This window comes from Schistocerca serialis, chromosome 6 (assembly GCF_023864345.2).
Source record: "Schistocerca serialis cubense isolate TAMUIC-IGC-003099 chromosome 6, iqSchSeri2.2, whole genome shotgun sequence".
In the NCBI taxonomy this organism is placed as follows: Eukaryota; Metazoa; Arthropoda; class Insecta; order Orthoptera; family Acrididae; genus Schistocerca; species Schistocerca serialis.
In genome coordinates, this window is record NC_064643.1 from 647,563,724 (window position 1) to 647,586,236 (window position 22,513).

At 41.7% G+C, this 22,513-nt stretch overlaps 1 protein-coding gene across 1 annotated transcript in view; it reads left to right on the forward strand.

Moving 5' to 3' along the window:
* Positions 1 to 22,513, forward strand: part of LOC126485012 (transcription factor GAGA-like) — a 93,180-nt gene that overhangs the window by 43,664 nt on the left and 27,003 nt on the right. The window contains exons 3-5 of the mRNA XM_050108617.1: positions 16,924 to 17,056; positions 17,219 to 17,419; positions 21,354 to 21,679. Coding sequence (XP_049964574.1) covers positions 16,924 to 17,056; positions 17,219 to 17,419; positions 21,354 to 21,679 — 660 coding nt within the window. The remainder of the gene's footprint in view (positions 1 to 16,923; positions 17,057 to 17,218; positions 17,420 to 21,353; positions 21,680 to 22,513) is intronic.

Sequence of the window (22,513 nt, forward strand, 5' to 3'; positions counted from 1 at the left end):
TCATACAGCAGGTGGAGTGAATTCACTACCTTTCACTACATGTCACTTGAGGCCATAGAGAATGATTTAAAATTTCTATTGAAGGTTTCTAGGGATTGTAGAGGGGACTTACTAGATGATGATTTGATAAGGAACCCATGTCCAGAAATATACCATTTGGATATAAAATAAGTTTGAAGATTGCTTCACAGTATGCAGACAAGCTGAGAAGATGGTGGTGTCGTCAGTCCCTGTAGTAATTATGGCATCACATAACGCCTTCATCTGCCTCCAACAATGGTTGCGAGAAATTGATACGTTTGAAACTTGGAGGGTTAGCTTTGGTGCTCCATGGACGCTATGCACTCTTAACTTTGTCGTTTAGAAAAGATTCCAAAGACAAATAATCTAAACATTGCCCATGCCATGTGCTCCTACAGCGCTTAGGTCAGAACTCATTGTCTCCTACCGAGCGAGGTGGCGCAGTGGTTAGACACTGGATTCGCATTCGGGAGGACGACGGTTCAATCCCGTGTCCGGCCATCCTGATTTAGGTTTTCCGTGATTTCCCTAAATCGCTCCAGGCAAATGCCGGGATGGTTTTTTTTTCAAAGGGCACGGCCGACTTCCTTCCCCGTCCTTCCCTAATCCGATGAGACCGATGACCTCGCTGTCTGGTCTCCTTCCCCAAACAACCAACCAACCAACGAACCAACTATTGATTGTGTTAAGATGGCGGCTACAGTAAAAGTTAAGCAAGTGTCCTTCCAGAAAAACTTAAATTTTGCCGTAAAAAAGAAATCGTGTGAAAATTGTAAAGACGAAATCAAGAAACTGAATGAACGCATAACGAGCATACAGTTCATAATCGGCAGTTTGAAAACGGACATTTCGAAAATACAACAAGAAAATAGTGAACTGAACACGCTAAAACTTGTGCGAGATAGTTCGTCCGTTACGGAAAAGTGGTCAAATGTAAAGTGCAAAAACAGCAAGTCCAAAGTGCAAATTCGGAAAACCTGCGAAAGTTACGCAAGCTTTGTGCACGAAAACACATTTCAAGTACTTTCGATCGCCGATAGTGAAAATGCAACTTACAGTTCGCATGAACGTTGGAAAAAGCAAAATGGCACTTTGGGGAATAAGGTAAGAGAAGAAAATTTACTGACGCAGACAACTGTGAAGGAGGTCAATATAAATGTGCCGACCAAAAATTGTGTCGAAGTGTGTGGTAAAACAATACAAAACGATTCGCAAATTGTGAACTCCAATAACAGGAAACTGTTTGTGTTTTCAGACAGCCATGGTCGTGGACTTCCTAGTAAACTAAAAGAAACAACTGAAACATTTTCGTGTGGTATAGTGAAACCGGGAGCCCCACTTAGCGAAATTAAAAAAATGACTGAATCCGCAGAGGCAAAAAATCTGCATGATAAAGACTTCGTTGTACTTATGGGAGGCGCAAACGATGTCTACAAAAATGAAACATTGAGTGCAACGCGCGATCTTAAACAGTGTCTGAGGAACCTCACTCACACTAACGTAATACTTGTCAATATTCCGCATCGCTATGATCTTGTAAGATGGTCATGTGTTAACAGGGAAATAGAAAGTGCCAACAGTCAGTTTGCAAAAATCTGCAAACATTTTAAAAACGTGAAATGCGTTGATATAAGCAGTATTGGACGTAGATTCCACACGCAACACGGACTTCACCTGAATGACTTGGGGAAAGAATATCTGACAAGCCTGATAACCAGGGTAATAAAAAACCACCAAAACAAATTCAAAACCAAAACGATAATTGCATTGCCATCGCCTGACTCCATTACGAAAACACTTCAAAAAAATTCATTAGAAACTTCATCAGCAGCAGCAAAACATGTAAAAAAAAACCAAATTTTAACAGAAAGAACAGTGGACATCGATTTCAACAACAAAAGAACTACTGTTCCTCATCAGCCAAGTATTATTTTAGACGAAAATAACAAAAACGAGAAGACTCCAAGTTCACAAGGAAACACAGCAGTAGTGGTAGAACCAACATTTGAAGTGTCAGAAACAGCACCACCATCAACAACAACAAATAGAAGGCTGTTGGACAGAAGAAATGCTGAGCCTCCTTCTCATCTCAACGATTTTTTATGTGTGGGCCCGAAGAAAAAGAAGGGACAACAGTAGGTAGTGTCAGGTGTCTCCTCTCTCCTGTCTCAAGGCAGACTCCAATGGATTCTCAGTCAGGTAACAGCACTAATAGAATGAAAAAGCAAGAGGAAGGCATCTCTTTCTTTCATCAAAATATAAGGGGCCTCTTAAACAAAATAGATCAACTCCTTATTAACATTAGTGAAAAGGACAGTATAAATAATGCCCAGATTTTGTGCTTAACTGAGCACCATGTTACTGATAAATGTGCCTTGCCATCTATAGCAAGTTATACTTTAGTAACATACTACTGTAGGGAAAGTAAAGATAAAGGTGGAGTAGCAATTTATGTTAAGGATAGTGTAGCATACAAAGCTATAGATATTAAGAAATATTGTGTGGAACAACAATTTGAGGCATGTGCCACAGAAATAACAACTGAATTCTATCCAATAATAGTGTTGGCTGTCTACAGGGCTCCTTCAGGTGACATAAAAACTTTTCTGCATTCAATGGAACTCCTTCTGTCATGGTTACTTTCAAAAGCGAAGGATATTGTAGTATTAGGTGATTTTAATATAAACTTTTTGACAGAAAATAAGAATAAAATAGACTTTGAGATTGTGATGACCTTACTCAATCTGACTTCAGTAATAAATTTCCCAACAAGAATTACATCCGAGTGCCAAACTATGATAGACAACGTTTTTTTAGATGTAAATAGACATCAGAATTATATTGTCAGGCAGGTTATAAGTGGGCTTTCAGATCATGATGGACAAATTCTCACTATTTATGACGTTAATCTGTTCAAAAAAGAATTTCCTCGATGGAAAGTCATAAGAGTAATTAATGAAAAGGCGAAAGGAACTTTCAACCACAGGTTGCAGCAAATGGATTGGTCTTTAGTATATAACCATGATGATGTTGATACTAAATTTAACTGTTTTATAAATGAATTCTGTGCTCTTTTTGAAGAAATATTTCCCAAGAAATGGGTCAGAAACAGTGCTTCCAATTCTGTAAGCAAGCCTTGGATTACAAAAGGTATAAAACAGTCATCTAAAACCAAAAGGGAAACTTATGCTGCAATAAGATTCTGTAAAGATGTAGAAAAATGGGAACACTATAGAATATACTGTAAAATTTTGAAGAAACTAATACAGAAATCAAAAGCCCTTTATTATGAGAAGAAAATAGATAATTCTAATAATAAAATAAAAGCAATTTGGAGCATTGTAAAAAAAGAAACAGGAAGAGATGCAACAAGTAAAGAAGATATAAATAATATCAGATATGAAGGTATCCTAGTAGATAACCCCAAAAGGGTGGCTGAGATTTTTAATAAACACTTCCTATCAGTATCTCAACAGATTGGTTGCAAGCCCGATGTTGATGAAGCTGTAACTCTTTGTCAAGCTGTATATTCTAACACAATTTCAGAAATGCACCTTAATCCTGTTACTGTAGAAGAAATTCAAAAAATCATCATGTCTCTAAAAAGTACGAATTCTGCAGGGGTTGATAATATATCTAGTAATTTATTGAAATATTCTTGTGTGTGGATAAGGGACGTTCTCTGTCATATTTTCAATGCTTCCCTTCAGAAAGGTGTTGTTCCCAGTAGACTTAAGTATGCCATTGTGAAGCCCCTGTACAAAAAGGAGGATAAAGCTGAACTAACTAACTATCGACCTATCTCTTTGCTGACAGCTTTCTCCAAAATTCTAGAAAAGCTAATACATGTAAGAATTACTGATCATCTCATGAAGAATGGAGTTCTCAGCAAAAGCCAGTTTGGCTTTCAAAAGGGCCGTTCAACAGAAGACGCAGTCTACGCACTTGCAAATGAAGTTCTAGAAACCCTTAATGAAAAAATGCTAGCACTTGGTGTCTTCTGCGATTTATCCAAAGCGTTTGACTGTGTTGATCACCAGATTCTCTGGCAAAAAGCAAAATTAGTAGGAATAAGTGGTGTTGCAGGCAATTGGCTACAGTCGTACCTCCAAGACAGAAAACAAAAAGTTGTGTTGAATAGCTCGGGTGGAGTATGTGACACTTCCTCAGATTCTGAATGGAGTTCCATTATATGTGGAGTGCCCCAGGGCTCAATTCTTGGGCCACTATTATTCCTGATTTTTATAAATGATCTACCATCATGTACAAGCCTGCTGTGTAAATTTACATTATTTGCTGATGATACCACAATTTTTATGAGCAGTAGAACAGACAACAATCTTGAGGAACTCAGTAATCACATACTCTCAGATATGGTTAATTGGTTCAAGGTGAATGGTCTCTCATTAAATTCCAGTAAGACCAGCTTTATTCAATTCTGTACAAAAACAGAAAAAGAGAGAGAGATAAGTGTGACATGTGGTAATCAACCAATAGTCAGAATGGAAACAACAAAATTTCTTGGAGTGCACATTGACAAGAAAATGAACTGGTCTTCACATATTATTGATCTCTGTAAGAGGCTTAGCTCTGCTACCTATGCTTTACGGGTTGTCACTACATGTGTTGAACCTAACACTGCAAAAGTGGCCTATTATGGCTATTTTCATTGTCTCATTGAGTATGGAATTATTTTTTGGGGCAACCAGCCATTAGCAAGGAAAGTGTTCATTGCACAGAAGCGAGCTTTAAGAATTATATGTAGATTGCGCCCAAGAGACTCTTGTAGAAATAGTTTTCGTAATCTTAAAATATGCACAACTACATGCCAATATATTTTTTCTCTCATGTGTTTTGTTTGTAAAAATATAGATATATTTCAACCAAATAGTAATTATCATGAGCATAACACACGGAGGAAGAATGACATACACAGTGAACTCAGAAATTTGAGCTTGGCACAAAAGGGTGTCCATTACACTGGAGCAAAACTTTTCAATGCTCTTCCTCCCGAAATAAAGACAAAGATTCATAACAATAGCGAGTTTAAGAAAGCACTAAAAATATTTCTGCTAGAAAAAGCTTTTTACAGTCTAGATGAATTTTTAACTAAATAAATTGTAATATTTTAATATTATGTAATACAAGTTGACATAATGCCACTACGAATTTTATTTAACCTGAGATCTGTATCTGTGTGTGCTCCGTATCTGTTTTCTGTAGTGTTTTAATAATTCTAAGAAAATATGTATTTTCTTTTTCTATATTGCTGCCCAAAGAATTTACTGTACAAGTTTTTATATAATTATGTACTCAAATTTCTGTATATGCTATAAGATTATCAGACTGTATTTGTAAAAAGCTGACTCGTTCCATGTCCTTGTGTATTCAACACAGTTGACCTATGGAACACGAAATAAATCAAATCAAATCAAATCATTGTCTCCGTTGTGTGCAGACTGTGAAGCAGGAGATTTGAAAGTGATCCTCAAACTGATTTTACATCAAAATTGTACATGTATGGACATGGGTTCCTTATCAAAACTTAATCTACTAAGTTCCCTATACAGACCCTAGAATCCTGTAATAGGAATTTTGAATCAAGTGTATAATGTGCTCCATTTAGTGAGTGGTAATTCCTCTGAGCCTAGCCCTTTGTACTGATACTGCTCCAAGGCCAGACAGCACCCACAGCGAAACCCTGAAACACACATCAGTATATCAGTGGATTGCCTATGTCATGCCATTGTCATTTTGAACCGTATATGGAAAGAGGGTGAGTTCCCATCTCAATGACAAGAAAGCACATTATTCTGGTAATGAAACTGGGTAAACACCCCTTTGAGATTGACAGCTGCCAGTTAATCTCACTATTGTTCTCTGTGAGTTGCTTGAACATATGGCGAACTGGCAGTTGTGTTGGTACCTGGAGTCTGGCTCCATTGTAGAGCAGTTTTTGGCAGGGCCGTTCTGCTGCTGACAGTTTGGTCTGCTTGGAGTCTGCTACCTGGTCCGCTTTTGCCCAGAGTCAACACGTTTTCTCCATCTTCTTCAACTTGCAAAAGACTTATGACATGACGCGGTATCATAACATCCACATTGCCCTATATGAATGGGATCTCTGGGGCCCACTCCCGATTTTTGTCTGGAACTTCCTGTAACACTGTACTTTCCAGGCTCAAGCTGATGCTTCCCACACTACAATCCCCTCCCCCTCATATTCAAGAGAATGGGGTCCTGCATCCTGCAGGACCCTGTATTGTGTGTGTCCATCTTTCTAGTGGCTGTCTATGATCTAGCTGCAGATGTGGGATATATGGTGTCGCCCTCCTGCATGCTCATGATTTTGCGTATATTATTGCTCCTCCACTGTGAGTATTGCTGAACACCTACTGCACTCCTGAGCTCTCACCCACGGCTTAACTGTTTTCAGCTGTCAAGATATTCGTCATGCACTTCTGTCACATTTGTACCATCCGTCCACAACAAGAACTCTGCCTTGACACCCAGTTGCTCAATTTTGTGGAGTCTTGTCACTCTTTGGGACTGGTCTTTGATGACCAATTGGCATTGTTTCCCCATCTTTGCAAACTTAAGCAAACATGCTGGTCACATCTTAATACTATTTGCTGCCTCAGTAACACCAGCTAGGGTGCGGACTGCTCTACCCTTTTGCAGCTTTACATAGCTATGATCCTGTCCCATTCTAACATGGTGTTCTGCAGAAATATACAAGTACTTCCTAATCAGTCACAAATCATTATGGTGATACTATCCCTCCCACCTGCCTCGAGATGACTGGGTGTTTGTTGTCCTCATCATTTCATCATCATTCATGAAAGTGGGGAGATTGGGCTGAGCAAAGGTTGGGAATTTGTATGGGTGCTGACAACCGTGCAGTTGAGTGCCCCACAAACCAATCATCATCATCATCATCATCAACTATCCCTCCCACATTTTCCTTCACTCATAGGCTGATATACATCATTCCTTTATTGCTCCACCTAATCCTTTCCTCACACACTTTACTTTCTAAGAAGTACAATATACAGTCCAAAATAAAGTTTTTCCATTTATGTTCTTGAGGTAATATCTCCTTTAGGTAGAACCTACTCTGAGCTATGGCGTTTACTCATTACTAACAACTACTGTGCTCCTTTGCTCTAGAAATCGTGTACCTATGCCTTACCCTCAGGTGCTTGTGTGGGTGTTAGTACATCACATAACCCGCCTAGTGGGCACTAAATCTTCTCTTCCCCTCATTAAATGTGGTATGCTAACATCTGGCTCATACATCTGTCTGCAATAACTCACTCTCGAATGCACAGTATAATTTTAATCTTTATGTGTTGTATATCTGTCATCTTTACCGTGTGTACTGAATACTGTGAGAAGTTTATCGTCTCTTCATTGATTCTTATTGATCCATTGTGTTAACAACAGTTTTGGTATTCGTTTTGTGCTTTTTAGAATATGTCATGTACCCAAGACTCATCCTTCAAGAGAAAAAATGCTTATTGTAGGCTGACTCACTGTCCCAAGACTTCACATGTCAAGCTTTACCTAAAGAACCTCTGGGCACTCTCTTATTTCTATGTGTACTGTCCTTGTTCACTTGCCTGCGAGAGAGGGAATTAGATGCTTGCCTAATGATGCAGCACTACTGTTGTATTAAATCCAGCTCAGAGTCAGATATTACACTCATTTTGGATACAGTTCCATCTGTCTCAGCTGCTAGTTGTGTGTTAGCCGAACTGAACTGCTTTTTCTCTTGTGATGTCAGTGATGCTGCCATGAGCTGCAAGGCACCAAAGACAATAGCAAATCTCCTAGGTGGAATGCCAGTGGCACAGAATAATTTCTAAGTTGCAAAGTTCCCAAAGGGAAGTCGACTGGCCATTCGTCGTCTCATCTTGCAGATGCACTGTGTTCAGCCCCACTCGTGTCACACTCACAAGAACACGGAAAATTTGCTGCAGTGTATAAGGCTTGATACCAATTTCTTAACTGCTGTTAAAAAAAACTTACTATAAGTCCTGATCAGCTTTTGTTGTCTGGAAGGACAAAGGGGGTAGTATGTCACTTCTGTGAAATCATCTGTTACATTTCAGTACCTGGTTTTCCACTTGTGCTGGTGAAGATTTTATTCTTCTTCCCTTAGCTAAGAAGTTCTACAGCCATAAATGGAAAATTACATCCTTTAAACAAACCGTGCAGGTTGAGGACCCATGTTATGACAAGTTAATAATAGTCTTTTTAGACACTGACTTGTGTGTATTTGCACTCATACAATACCTGACTGTGCTGGCACTAACAGTGCTGTAGCACTGACTGTTCAGTGACTGTCAGATCTTTTGCAGTCCTTAGTTTTGTAATAATGCCTTGCAACTGGTGGAATGTTTGTACTTTCTTCTGATTTTCCTTTTCGTAGTTTGCTGTCTCATTTATCACTGGGGATATGAATGAGGGAAAAACTTGTTGCTACTATGGTATGGAAAGTTGTGGCAGAATATAAATGATGTAAGAGTAAAGGTAACAACTCAGTGAATAAACCTCACTAGCTTTTTGATAAATCCCTTTACTCTCTCTCTCTCTCTCTCTCTCTCTCTCTCTTTCTCTTTTTGTGGTCACAATGTAGCTGTACAGGTGTAAAAATTGTCATTCTTCGAATGGAAGAGGAAAGAAATGGTATGAAATTCATGTTAACTTTAATTTTTTATACTACATTATTAACGGACACATCTTATGAGCTTAGATTGTAAATCCTTTTTTGTAGGTTGCTCATCAGTTCCAGACAGTATATTTCAAACTTACATTTCCTCATATTTAGGTATTCCATTACCAAGGTGGAGACACAGCATCGTATTTGAAGTATTCAGTGATTAATTCTTCTACACAAAATGTGTCTGTCCATGCATTCCTTCCTCGCAAAAATAAATTTTCTCAAATGCCACACCTAATCTGTTATCCGCTTGCTGAGTAATGGATTTTTTGTATTTATACCTTATTTTTTTAATAAGATTATGCATGCTGTAGCCACCAGAAAGATCGCGGGAGGCGGACATTGGCACGGTGCGTCACGGACGGTAGTTGCTGCAAGTAGAGTCCCGTCCACCAGAGGGCACGTGAGAATTCGGACCGTGACCTCTGCCGGGGTAACAACAACAACAACAACAACAACAACAACTCCGGCAGCACGGCCGGGCCCAGTCAGTTCACATCGGGCAGGTCTAGCAGACAGTTCCCGGTCTACACTAGGTGAAGTGCGACGGAAACGTGAATCGTGTTACTACACAATTTGGCGACGAGTTTCGCGTGTTGCGTCGTTGTTCCAGTTTCGCAGCTTCTCCACGGCATGGAGGATTTGGTGCGGGTTTTTGTTGCGCAGCAGACGGAGCTCATGGCCACCATGAAACAAGTGCTTCCGGCGCAGTTCCCTCCTCCCTTTCCCCTGTATGACGAGACGGCGGAGGATTGGGACGCATATGAACATCGCCTTCGGCAGCATTTCCAGGCGTTTCATGTTGCCGATGCGGAGGTATGTCGTGCTCTCTTCTTGTCTTGGATATCTCCCTCGCTGTATCACGTTTTGCGGCAGCTAGCACCATTGCAGGAACCCTCGTCCTTGTCTTTTGACGCATTGTGTTCCTTGCTGTCTTCATATTATCGCCGCCGCACACATGTTGTGGCGGCTAGGGTCGAGTTCTATCAATGCAAGAAACAGCCCCATCAGTCTTACTGGGCGTGGGCAGCTACCCTGCACGGTCTTAGTCGCAAGTGTCATTTTGTCACGGAACAGTCGCAAGAGTCGTATGCCCACGTTATGGTACGCGACGTCATTGTTCATTCGGCCCCTGATAGGGAGGTCCGGCAACGGGCCCTGCAGTTAGAAGACCCTTCCCTCGAGGAAGTCCTGGCCATTGCTCAATCGTATGAAGTCTCTCACGCAGCAGGTCAACAGCTGGAAGCGTGGTGCGACGTCGCGGAGGTTCAGGGCGGCGCGGCCGCGTCCACTGTGTCCGGGGTCGACGAAGTGCGAGCGGTACAGTCCGGCCGTTACGGCCGCTCCCGCACAGCGCGTAAACAAAATTCCGGCCGCCGGCCCCTGTTGCCGTCCTGTGCGTCGTGCTATATACATCATGATCAGTCAGAGTGCCCCCAGCGTTGGGCCGTTTGTCGCAAATGTAATAAAAAAGGTCACATTGCTAAAGTTTGCCGCTCAGCCTCAAAAGAATCGAAGGAAGCAGGTACAGCGGACATTGACGTTGACATTCAGGAAGTTTCATCGGGCCAGGCTCCTGACGCATCGGCACGCAAACTCTTTATCGAGGTGTCGGTTCGGTCGCGCCGGTTACAACTGCAAGTAGATACGGGCGCGGCAGTTTCGTTGTTGAATGCACAAACTTATTCCGACCTTGGATCGCCCCCGTTGGCGCCAGTTTACCGGCGTCTACGCAGTTATGGTAAACAGTTAATTCCCCTGTTGGGTCAATTCACTACCGACGTGACTTACAAATCAGTCACTCGGCCTATTACTTTTATTGTTGTCAGTGATGCGAGCTCCGCTAACCTTTTTGGCCTGGATGCCTTTGAAGCTTACGGTTTTTCTATCGCTGACACCATACAGTTGGTCTCCGAAGACGTTCCCTATCAATCATTGGGATCTTTGATCTCAGACTTTCCAGATATTTTTGAGGAGGGCCTGGGGCGTGTTTCAGATTTTGAAGCTCACTTAACGTTGAAGGTGTCGCCTCGCCCGCGTTTTCTATGCACGAGGCAGATCCCCTTGGCTCTCTGCCCTCAGGTAAAGGAAGAGCTAGACCGGCTGACAGCCCTAGGGTTCGTTCTTCCCATTTCTTCCAGTGAGTGGGCTTTGCCCCTCGTTATTGTAAGGAAGCCCTCGGGAAAAGTACGTCTTTGTGGCGATTTCAAGGCCACCATTAATTCACAATTGGTGGTGGACACCTATCCTTTGCCTCGTGCTGATGAATTGTTCTCCGCTGTGGCGGGAGGCCAATATTTTTCGAAAATCGATCTGTCGGAGGCTTATCATCAGATACCACTTCATGAGGACTCCAAACGGCTGGCGGTCATCAACACTCCGTTTGGCCTTTACCAATACCAGCGGTTGGCCTTTGGAATATCCAGTGCCTCGCCGATATTCCAGCGTTATCTTGAGCATGTCACGTCGACAATCCCTCATTGTATTAATTACCTGGATGACATAATTGTCACAGGCCGCAGCACGAAGGAACACTTGCACAACCTTCGCACCCTCTTTCTCAAATTCCGGTCTGTGGGCTTGCGTTGCAACCTGCATAAGTCAACCTTCTTCCAACCGTCCATTGAGTATGTGGGCTACACCATATCTCGGCACGGCATCCAGCCACTAGGAAGTTTGGTCCAAGGTATCGTCAACCTTCCTCGGCCCGCTTTGCTGAAAGAGCCAACAAGCATCTCCCAGGGCAGCGTTCTCTTAATGGCCGCCAGCAACCCAAGCATGGGAACGTGTTCACATCGATTTTGCGGGCCCGTTTCTCAATGGCTTTTGGCTCATTGTCATTGATGCTTATTCCCGATTCCCATATGTGGTTCGCTGCTCCTCAACCACTTCAGAAGTTGCAATCCAGGCACTAGCAAAAATCTTTTCTGTGGAAGGTCTGCCAATCACCCTGGTCTCGGACAATGGACCGCAGTTTATTTCGCAGACCTTCCAGGATTTTTGTAGGCGCTTCGGTATTCGGCACGTTTGCTCTCCCCCCCTTCCATCCACAATCGAATGGGGAAGCCGAGCGCATGGTGCGCACGTTTAAGATGCAGATGAAAAAGTATGTGCACGAATTTCCTGCGGAGGAAGCATTGACGTTTTTCTTGACGGCATACCGGACCACACCAATGGGAGAATGCAGCCCCGCAGAGCTCCTCCATGGGCGTCAACCTCGGACTCTGCTGCACCTCCTCCGGCCTGGTCCTCGCCAGTCTTCACAAAACGGAGTGCCTGGCTTTCCACTGGGTACGTCAGTCTGGGCCCATGGGTTTGTTCGCAATCCACGTTGGATACCGGCGGTGGTCCTGCGCCGACATGGCCGCTGGCTCTATACCTTGCAGGCGGGGGACCGGGTGGTACGTCGTCACCAAAATCAGCTACGTCCACGTACGGGCACCCACCCTCCGACCTCTCGGACACCGGCTTCCCCATTGCCGGCACCTGTGTTGGTTTCACAGGGGACGTTACCTCCTCTCCCCGCTGTGACTCTGCCGCACTGCGATGGTTCTCAGCCTTGGCAGCCTCCAGTAGCTCCAGCACCGGCATCACCATCGTTCGAGATGCCACAGCGAGAGCCGGCCCCCCTAGCAGGCCCGGTTTCTCAGGAGGCTGGTTCACCTGGGGTCGTCCCTTCCCCTTCGTCCCCGCCACTGGGTCTTGACCCTCCCGAGGTGGAACAGGATCCGGCGTTCGACAGCTTGTCGCCCGTTCTGTCCCGGGCTCCGGTTGTGGGGCGACGGGGGCCTCTTCGTGTGGGTCACTTCCAGCCGTATTCGAAGGTTCCGGCTCGAGGGTTGGCAGATCCCCTCGACTCTGGTCATCCAATGGATGTGGAGGTCATCGCTCCGGCCCGACGCTCCACCTTCCGACGCAGTGGATCACAGTGGCTGCACCCCCCGAAGGAGGAGTGCTGTAGCCACCAGAAAGATCGCGGGAGGCGCACATTGGCACGGCGCGTTACGGACGGTAGTTGCTGCAAGTAGAGTCCCGTCCACCAGAGGGCACGCGAGAATTCGGACGCGACCTCTGCCGGCATAACAACAACAACAACAACAACAACAACAACAACTCCGGCAGCACGGCTGGGCCCAGTCAGTTCACATCGGGCAGGTCTAGCAGACAGTTCCCGGTCTACACTAGGTGAAGTGCGACGGAAACGTGGATCGTGTTATTACAATGCAACCTATGTGCCCTATGAAAGCCTGTATTTGCCTATTGTAAAATCTCAAGTTTTTGATCATGATGCCAAAAATAAAGTATGTTTTGTGTTGTATGCCTTTCAAAGAACAAATAAGATTACATACATATCTCAAACAAACAGCGAGCTGGTCTCACAGCAATCATTGATAGTTCATCTACCATAAATACCAGTATTTTGCACACTCAAATTAAAAGTCAAATGGCTGACAGAATGAGTCACTGGCTGGTCATGGCACTGTCATGTTACAGTTGTGTGTGAATTGATCTTAAGTGTAGTAGATATTTGTTAAAACCAAGAAATATAATATACAATCCTATAGTTGGCAACATAACGACTTTTGCTGCATGCTTGCTGCTCTCCGCCCCGCCCCCTCCTACTTCTCCATCTCCTCAGTTAGCCCTAGTGCATGGCTGAAATGCTGCCTCCACTCTCCCTCCTGCTCTTCAAAAATCTGCATGTGAGCTCAGCTATCAAAGTTTTACCTATGAATGTGAAATGATTTTAGTATTAAGTTGCTAAATGATATAAACATGTTAACTTCAGCAATCAAAGTTTAGTCTGCAAATCTAAGATGACTCTGTATTTTGGAATGACCAATTTGAAGAATGCGCCTCATAGAGGGGTAAATATTGTTAACTTGCATAAACCAAAGGCCCCAACTCTGAGGAACTAAAGCAGACTCAGAAACAGGGGCGTCTTCCAGTGTGCACTGCTCTCTGCACATACTTCAGGAACATTTTAATGTCTGCAAAACATAATTTTTCTGACTAAATAACATGTTCTCAATTATACAGCCTTCATTCTAACTTGTTTGATTGGGCCAGACTGTCATAGTCATTGGAAGATTGATTGGTAATGAAAATAGTTCAATATTCAAATACAAACATTTTTAGCCACTTACCAAGTATCTTTGCAGCATTTGGCACAATATGAGGTACAATTAACTATTATGCCTGCCTTGTAGCTCTTAAGGCACTCTGGGATGCTCTCTGTGCATTTCTGAGAATCACATATCGATTGCGCAGCGCAGCGCAGCACAGAGCTATATGCCGTAGTCTGGTTGCGGGGATTGCTTATGTTCGGTTGCCCACGCAGCACCAGTAGCTTTACTTGCCACTGGGAGCGATTGTTCGCTGAAGCCAGATGTGTGTGGTAGTGATCAGGCTGTTATGTGGTTGTGCTAGGCTATAAGTAGCACTTGATACCAGCGCATGCTGCCAGTCTGGATCGGGCAACTGCATTGAACAACTCACGAGATGCATTGTTATAGGAGGAGTGATTCCTAAAGAAAAAACGGATTTCATTTGTTTATTACAGACAAACTGTAAAGGTTAGAAACACATTGCACATATCACTGGATGGAGGTAACAATATTACAAAAGGGATAGTTGCTACTCACCATAAAGCGGAGATGCTGAGTCACAGATAGGCACAACAAAAGGACTGTCAGAATGTGAACTTTCGGCCAACAATGTCTTCATCAGTGTGTGTGTGTGTGTGTGTGTGTGTGTGTGTGTGTGTGTGTGTTTTGTCTATTTCTGACAAAGGCCTTGTTGACCAAAATCTTATTTTTTGACAGTGTTTTTGTTGTGCCTATGTGCGACCCTGCCTATGAGCTGTGTGGTGAGTAGCAACTATCCTTTTCATTAAATCATTCCATTCCATTCTGGTTTTCCATTGTTGAATTTTTTCACTGGCTGGAGGAAGTTTCAAAATTTTGACACAGCTGTGCTGTTGCTTGTTTGTGGCAACATGATGACTACAGCACAAGAGAAATCATTTTGTGTTTTGGAATTTGCGCAAAGTCAGTCCAATCTTCAAGTGCAATATGCATTCCACCATCGATTCAGCAAGAAGCCATCTCAGCACAAGTAGATTTATGACTGGCATACAGAATTCTTGGAAGTTGGTTGTATATGCAAAGAAAAGACCACTGGTTGGCCACACGTCTGATGAAAATGTGGAGCATGTCTGAGATGAGATGCGTTCACACAGAGTCCTTGGAAGTCCACAAGATGGGTAGACCAGGGACTTCAACTTCCTTGAACAAACCTGTGGTGTATTCTGAAATGATGACTGCATATGAAGCCTGACAAGTTGCAGTTACTAAAGCAACTGCAACCACAGCAGAAGGTACAAATTTTGTATTGCAGTTCTTCCGGATGTGCCAGAGGACACTTTTTCTGAACTCTTTTCTTTTCAGACAAATCAGTGTTTCATCTATCGGGTAAAGTAAACCACCATAATGTAAGAATTTGGGGTTCACAAAATCTTGGTGTCATCATCAAACGTGAAAGAGACTCGACGAAACAGAATGTGTTTTGGGCCATTTCTGTTCACACAGTTTATGGATCTTTCTTTTTTGTGAAGAAAACTGACAGACTTGTTACAGCTAGGCATATTGCAAAATTGGTTGTTTCCTCAAATTCACAAAGATTCCAATGATTTTGTTTTTATGCATGACAGCGCCTCGCCTCACTTTCACCTTGGTGTGTAGCATTATCTTAACACCACCACCCCACTACACTGGATTGGAAGAGATGGACAACCAACTCATGGTGATTGATTTTGGCCTCCCACGTCACCAGACCTATGCACTGTGTGATTTTTTTTCTGTTGGGGTACATAAAAGACGAGTCTTTGTCCCACTTCCGGCAGCTTCTCTTCAAGACCTGAGAAATCAAATTGTTGAAACTGTCAATTCAATAAACAGGGACCTGTTGATTCGTGTGTAAAATGAAATGGGTTACCGTTTTGGTGTTTCTGTAGCAACGTCCAATGCTCATGTTGAGTGTGTTGGTTAGTGTCTGTGCAAACATAAAACTTTGAACCTTCCTCCATCCAATGACATGTGCAATTGTTTCTGTCTTCCATAGTTTGCCTGTAATAAACAACTGAAATCTGTTCTTTCTTTTTGAATAACCCTGTACACGACATCTGAATGACTGTACCTCCAGTGGGTACTACGCAGTATGCAAAACAGAATTGATCTTTAATTTGAGTCATAAAGAGAAAAAAAGGGCTTAACATACTAAATGCTAAGCATACTAGCTAAAGGCTAATATATACTAGTGCTGAGAGTAAAATGGATTACTGTCATGTCAGCCACTGGGGATGGTATCTTAGTAATGTTAAATCAGTATTCCACATTCTGTAGTAAGTGTCTCTTTGACCACTGTAATTAGGCTGCTTTGTATTCAAGTGTCTCTTGTGTACAGACATGTGATGTGATTCCCTCCACTAACTGTTGTGTTGGAAACAGGTCAGGTAGAACCAGTGTTATTGCCCAGCATCAATTCTTACTTCGTGAAAAGTTTTCAGCCATGAACAGAGACAATCTCTGGTGGTTTCAAATAATCATCATCTTCATCTTCTTCCTCTTCTTTTTCTTCTTCTTCATCCTTTTCTTCTTCTTCTTGCAGCTGCAACTCTGATAGCAATTCCTTCCTTACCAGAATGTTAGCATCTCAGCTACTGCCAGTATCTCTGCAGGACAATACACATTAGTACTCCGTGTCTTCTACTTGATACATGTGAAAGCGGATGGCCTCTTTTACCACTTTTTCACAAAGGCCTCTATGGACACCGAAAACCCTACATTTCTTGTGGAGTGGTTTTCTTAACTACCCAATTTGATGCCACTTACATCCCAGGTGACTAACATTTTGCCTGGTGAGCTTATTTCTTACATGTTATTGTGGGCAGAAAGGACACCAATCACATTGCAGAGGAATCATGAATAATGAGTCAACCTACAGGATGCTGCAGCTCAGCAGTCACCCAGTCTGTTTTTTCTGTTAGAGGCTGAGATGGTTTTAGGAAACCCTTAAATAAACTGTAACACTTGAACTTACTACAACTACTTGGATTATTACCTTCTGTACTACTGATGTCAGCTTTACATAGCACATTCATAAATGTTGTACTGTTACAGACTATGTACAGCTTGCATAAACTTGATGATATGCATCCTTCTCCTGCATCTCATGAAGCTCTGTCGAGAGATGTCATTAACTCCTTTTTACCGATAAGGAGGAAGAGAAAAACAAAACGAAGAGAATCTACAGGTTTGGCATGCACTTTCCTTGTCTAAAATTTGTTTTACATATTAACTAATAAATTTTTATACTTTGAGTCTCAATACATTTCTTGCATGCCAGCAAATTTCTTAGCTTAACTATCAAGATCCCAATTCATGCGGTGATTTTGTGGTGTTTTTGTGTTTCAAGGAAATGCCTCAAGCACAGGGTCTAGTGGCTCGAAGTGGGCCCGTCATGATAGTCTCTCTGCAGATTCAGAAAATCAGCCAGCTAATCACCATCAGAATTCATCGCATTCATCTCACATACCAGAGTCCGATGTCCTCTCTAATCCGGATACACGTAAGAATGACGACGGTGAAAGCAGTAATCAATCAGCGGATGAAACAGGTAATTTTCTCAACTTTCAGATTTTTGTAATTTCTTGAGGATTATATTCAACTCATTTGCGTGACATTGTCATTGAAAGCACCTAATCCCTGGTGAGTGGTGTTCGAAATGAAATTTAGCAACTGAAGAATATTTGTAGTTTCTGTTATAAGAGGTGAAGACTGAAATTTTCTAAGTAGGTGTGACGGTTGCTTGCTTTATTTCTTCGTTGATAGTCCTCGATGTCAATGTACAGCATTGTTGTACTGGCTGAAAAATTCGGGGTGGGGGGTTGAAGTTAAACACTGACTACAGTAAATGATGTAGCTGACAGTTGCACAATTGCATTTCACATTTCTTTACTTTTCACAACCCCCAATATTACACAATTATATTGCCAATTCACTATTGGTAAGTGTTGATAAGCCTCATTAATAGGTTTCAGGCAATATCAGCATACTGCTACAATAGTTGCTGTTGAATATCTATGAGCAGTAAAAACCAAACCACACAGTACACAGTTCTTGCAGAATAATATGGTATGTGCAACACTATTTTTCAAATAAATTAAACAGACATTCTCATTAATTGTTCTAACATACAGCCTATTTGTGTACACTTAGTCCATTGTTAAGTTGGTGCATTGTTGCTAATCTAACCAATACATAATACCTGTCTGAAAATTGGCCATGGACTGACTGTCTTGGTACAAAAAATTGGTCCTTTGTATATCATCACAATAATAGGCCCTGAAACTATACATGGTTCAATGTTTAAGTTACAGAAATTACAATTGAAACATAACTCATTCAATTAACTGAGTACCTCAAAAAATTCCTTCTTTTTAATTGTTCCTCCTATGACAAAGGTGGCCGAATTATTTGTTTAAATAATGAAATTAACAGATATAGTTACACAAACGATACTTTTTGACAAACCTGGTAATTTTTTTGGAATTAATTAAGGGCTGGCTTTGCTGATATGTTTTCGAATAGAGTCAAATAAATTCTTTAAGAATCCTAGTAGTTCTTCCAAATGTTTATAATTAGTACAGAATTTATATTTGTTTATGAGTCAACAATAGAATCTAAGTCACAAAACAACTACTGATTTCACTATATAACAGAAGTATTAACAAGGGATGATCAAAATAAATTAGGAAATTAATTACATACACAAAACTAAGCACTAAATTAGACCTTGTGCTACAGGTATATCCCTTAAGAGCGAGGGCGAACCTTTCTCTTTTATGGAAATGCATATTATACTCATGCATTTTAATGGTAATCAGGCAAAAATGAAAATAAAATGAATTTATTGAGGCAGGTGGCAAAAGAGAGGAAGTAAAGAGATCCCAGCTTGCTTCGTCACACAGATTCTTATGACAAATATGTGTCTTTCTTGACAGTTAAAGGCCTCAAAGGGAGAGCCGTCCACACAACAAATTGCCATACAGCAACCATTGTCCATCAATCATTTTATATTGTTACGACAACACTGAAGCTGTCAATAAAGACAAAATATGAAACTAACTAAATAACTGCCATAACTAGGGGTCTTTTCCCTCCTGCTCCCACTCTCCCCCTCCCCATACAAACAAACAGAAACTGCATGCGTGCGATACATGTAATTATTTATGTAGATCCAATAATAAATATAAATTAAATTTAGCTTTATTAACACTAAGAAAGGAAAAAGAATCAGGGTGTGATGAAATTATTCCTGAATTGCTTATGTTTGCATAACAAAACTGAAAGATAGGTTTTTAAACTTTTCAAACTGTTGCTTAACCCTCATTACTATTTTTGTATTCTGCAAGGTTCAGTCAGTCACTGTGTATTACATGCACTGCAAGGTTCAGTCAGTCACTGTCTATTACATGCACTGAACTACAACGAAGCAGTACGTGGGTTCATCTCCACAATCAACAGAATGAGAGTCCCACAAAACAGTGTATAGGTTTGAGTCCAAAACCACTAAATGCCAGTGGATTAGCTGGAGCACAAAAAAGTGACTTTCAGAGTTCATACGTGCTCTGAGATAGGGGAAAGTGGCTTCACAGGAGAAGTTGTGACCAATCATTCCTTCAACACGACAAAGTTTATCGCCAGCAGAGTATGAGCTGCCCAAAGAGAAATCCACAAAGTTCAAGTACACAGTGAGGTTGTCAACACTGGACTAGTACAACACATTCGGGACAGCTTCATACAGCACAGTGATGATTCTGGCACAGCTTTTGATGGAGTTACAGGCCACTTGAATACAGGTATATGCAGGTATAGACAGACAGGGTGCATAACAAGAATGCAAGAAAACAATACACCATAGTCAGTGTGTAAATATAAGCCAAAACAAGGAGAAGAGAGATCTGTTGGTCAAAGAAAATATGGACAGAGAAAATTCTTGAAGGTGTAACAAATCAGAGATGTTGATGAATTATTACGTATCTTTCAAAACTATCGGTTCCTTCCTGAGGGAGGAAAGAGGAGTATGTGGGAAAAGGTTGGAAAGGAGACACAAGTTGCTTAGGCCATACATTGTGATGAGTCTGAATCCAAAGCCCCTTCCACTTGAATGACTTTCTGACTTTCTTGTCTCAGTCGACAACTTGTGGCAAGTGAGTCTACTGCTGTGCCCCTGTCATTTTATTTCTGTACTCAGTATTATCTGTCACAGGTGTTTGTTTTCATTTACAGATCAGTGCCAAAAGTGTGTGTGTGTGTGTGTGTGTGTGTGTGTGTGTGTGTGTGTGTGTGTGTGTGTGTCACGGGAGCTTTATGTTGTACAATATCACCTGTAGGGTGAAAGTGAGATTATGGGGCACTGCCCTTTTTTTAAAAAAAGAAAAAATCAAAACATAGTAATAGAACGTTAGGAACAAGCAGTGATAACAGATAACAGAGTTTATTAATGGCCAGAAGTAAAGTTTGTAGTGGATGTTCTTGACAAAGATAGTTCGATAAAATTTCACACTGCTGGGAACCAAAAGGGTAGAAAAAGTGTCATCCCAATATTTTAGAAGTCTACATGCAATTTCTTGAAAAAATATATACTCACAAATGCACCATAAATTATTTAGAAAGCAATAACTAATATGTTTTTAGTTTATACTTTATTTATTTTTGTTCTAAGTGTGAAATAACATTAAAAATTATTTTCCTAATTAAATAAACCTGACTTTTTCACTGTTGAGTCAATTTTCATTAAGAGAATTCAGTCTGTTGTTTACATTCTTATACATTCTTATTTATGTATAATGTAGGGTTTTTGTTTGTCTAGGTATTGTTAACCAAAAATACCAGTTTGCTTTCAGATATATCGTCTAGCTTGTCACAGAACACTATTATGAAAGATACCAGCCCCTTGTACAACTTTTGAAATGTGTCATGGAAACAAAACGAATACAAAATAAAATTTGAGCAGACACAAAAGCACAAAATACATTATTATAACGAATAGACGCTTGGAAATAATAGGTTAACTTCCGATGCTAGCAATTGACATGAAAGTCCTCTGTTCCTATGTGTGCAGTCTGCAGCATACTCAAGTTTTTAGAACTCTAATCTTGGTTGACTGTTAATTTATATATAAGCTGTGATGCACATCCACAATGAGTAGTCGGATTTTGACCAGAATGTTACTTGTTTAAAACAAGCTTTCATATGGTGATTTGAGGGACGTGCCCCTCTTTTCTAACCTTTACCAACATACCCCTCTTTCTTCTTTGAGCCAGGAATTTACAGTTCTGAAAGCTAATTATTTTTTCTGATATGTATTTTAGTGTATCTATTGGCTGTACTTGAAATTTCATTCCCTGAAAATAATTATTTCCACATTGAGTACACATCTCTTCCAAAAGACCTGAGTGACTTCACTTCACCTTTACTCCTGACGCTGTTTGTATTTCACTCGAGACAGTGTAGTATTGTATTGACGATAACACATAATTTCCGAGGAGTGTCGCCTGCGTCGGGAAGTGGCGGCACGAAGATCCGAGGGGCTTCAGACCAGCCGGGCGCGTGCCCACTGTGTGGAGCACTGCTGCGCCAGGCACGCAACCTGCGACGGCACCTGCTGACGAGCTGCAAGTACCGCATGTCGGTTGGTCCCGGAGGGGGTCCAGGTGTCGGTGTTGGGGTAGGAGCAGCCTACTCCCAGCAGCCATCTGCCCTCGAGCCTGAAGTGCAGCTGCAGCAGCCCGCTACGTTTGCATCACTCCTGCCCGTAGCACTGCCCCAGCCTGGCCGTCCTTCCAGCCCACTGCGACCACTGTCTCTGCAGGTACATTTGGAATGGTGTACAGTTCTTTGACTTTTGGAAGGCATTATCTGCATCATCAAGCTGTCTTACATTGAATAAAAAATGTGTTTTCCAAATATCAGAATACCACCATAACTTTACACATTGTTGCTAATGGAAAGAAATTGTCAGCTGTGAAAGCAACTTTCAGGATACCCCAGTGGAATGTTGGAAGGCCTTTACTCAATCGAACTGATAATACTGGAAGCTCCATCGGGCTGTTTGTTGATGATGTTGAACATGGTGGTTGCAATTAAACTGACAGTGTTCAAAGTGCTGCAGTACATCACAGGACACTGAAACATCATAGGTATGTTTGTTAATTGGTGTGCTCATGGAGTATGCTGCAAAAAATAAGAGCTCTACTTTTTGCTGCCAGGTGAAAACATGGTGCTGTAAGCAGTCATAATGTGAAATGTTTCCTGTTCTGACATTGGTATGCTGTTTGTCATGTGACAACATATATTGATTTATTTTGTGAAGTGACTGTTGATGTAAAGATTAAGAAGGTTGAAGTTTTCTGTACGAAACACAGTGGCTATTGACAAGGAAGACCGTGCAATTCTGGTAAAGTGGCAGCATTGTGGGGATATCACCAACAGAAGTAGCTGTGAAAATGATCCCATGTCATTAAATGGGCGAAAGAACATGATCAAGAAATTTGAAAAAACAGACAAATTAGGTAGTGCAGCAGGGAGAAGGAGATGACCCATTCCCATGGCAGTTGTTGATGAAGTTGCTGTAGCTGCAGCCGACTGTGCAGTGCGTGCCTCAAATTGTGCAGCCAGTGCTCGAGTAGTGTCTTGGAAATTCTCT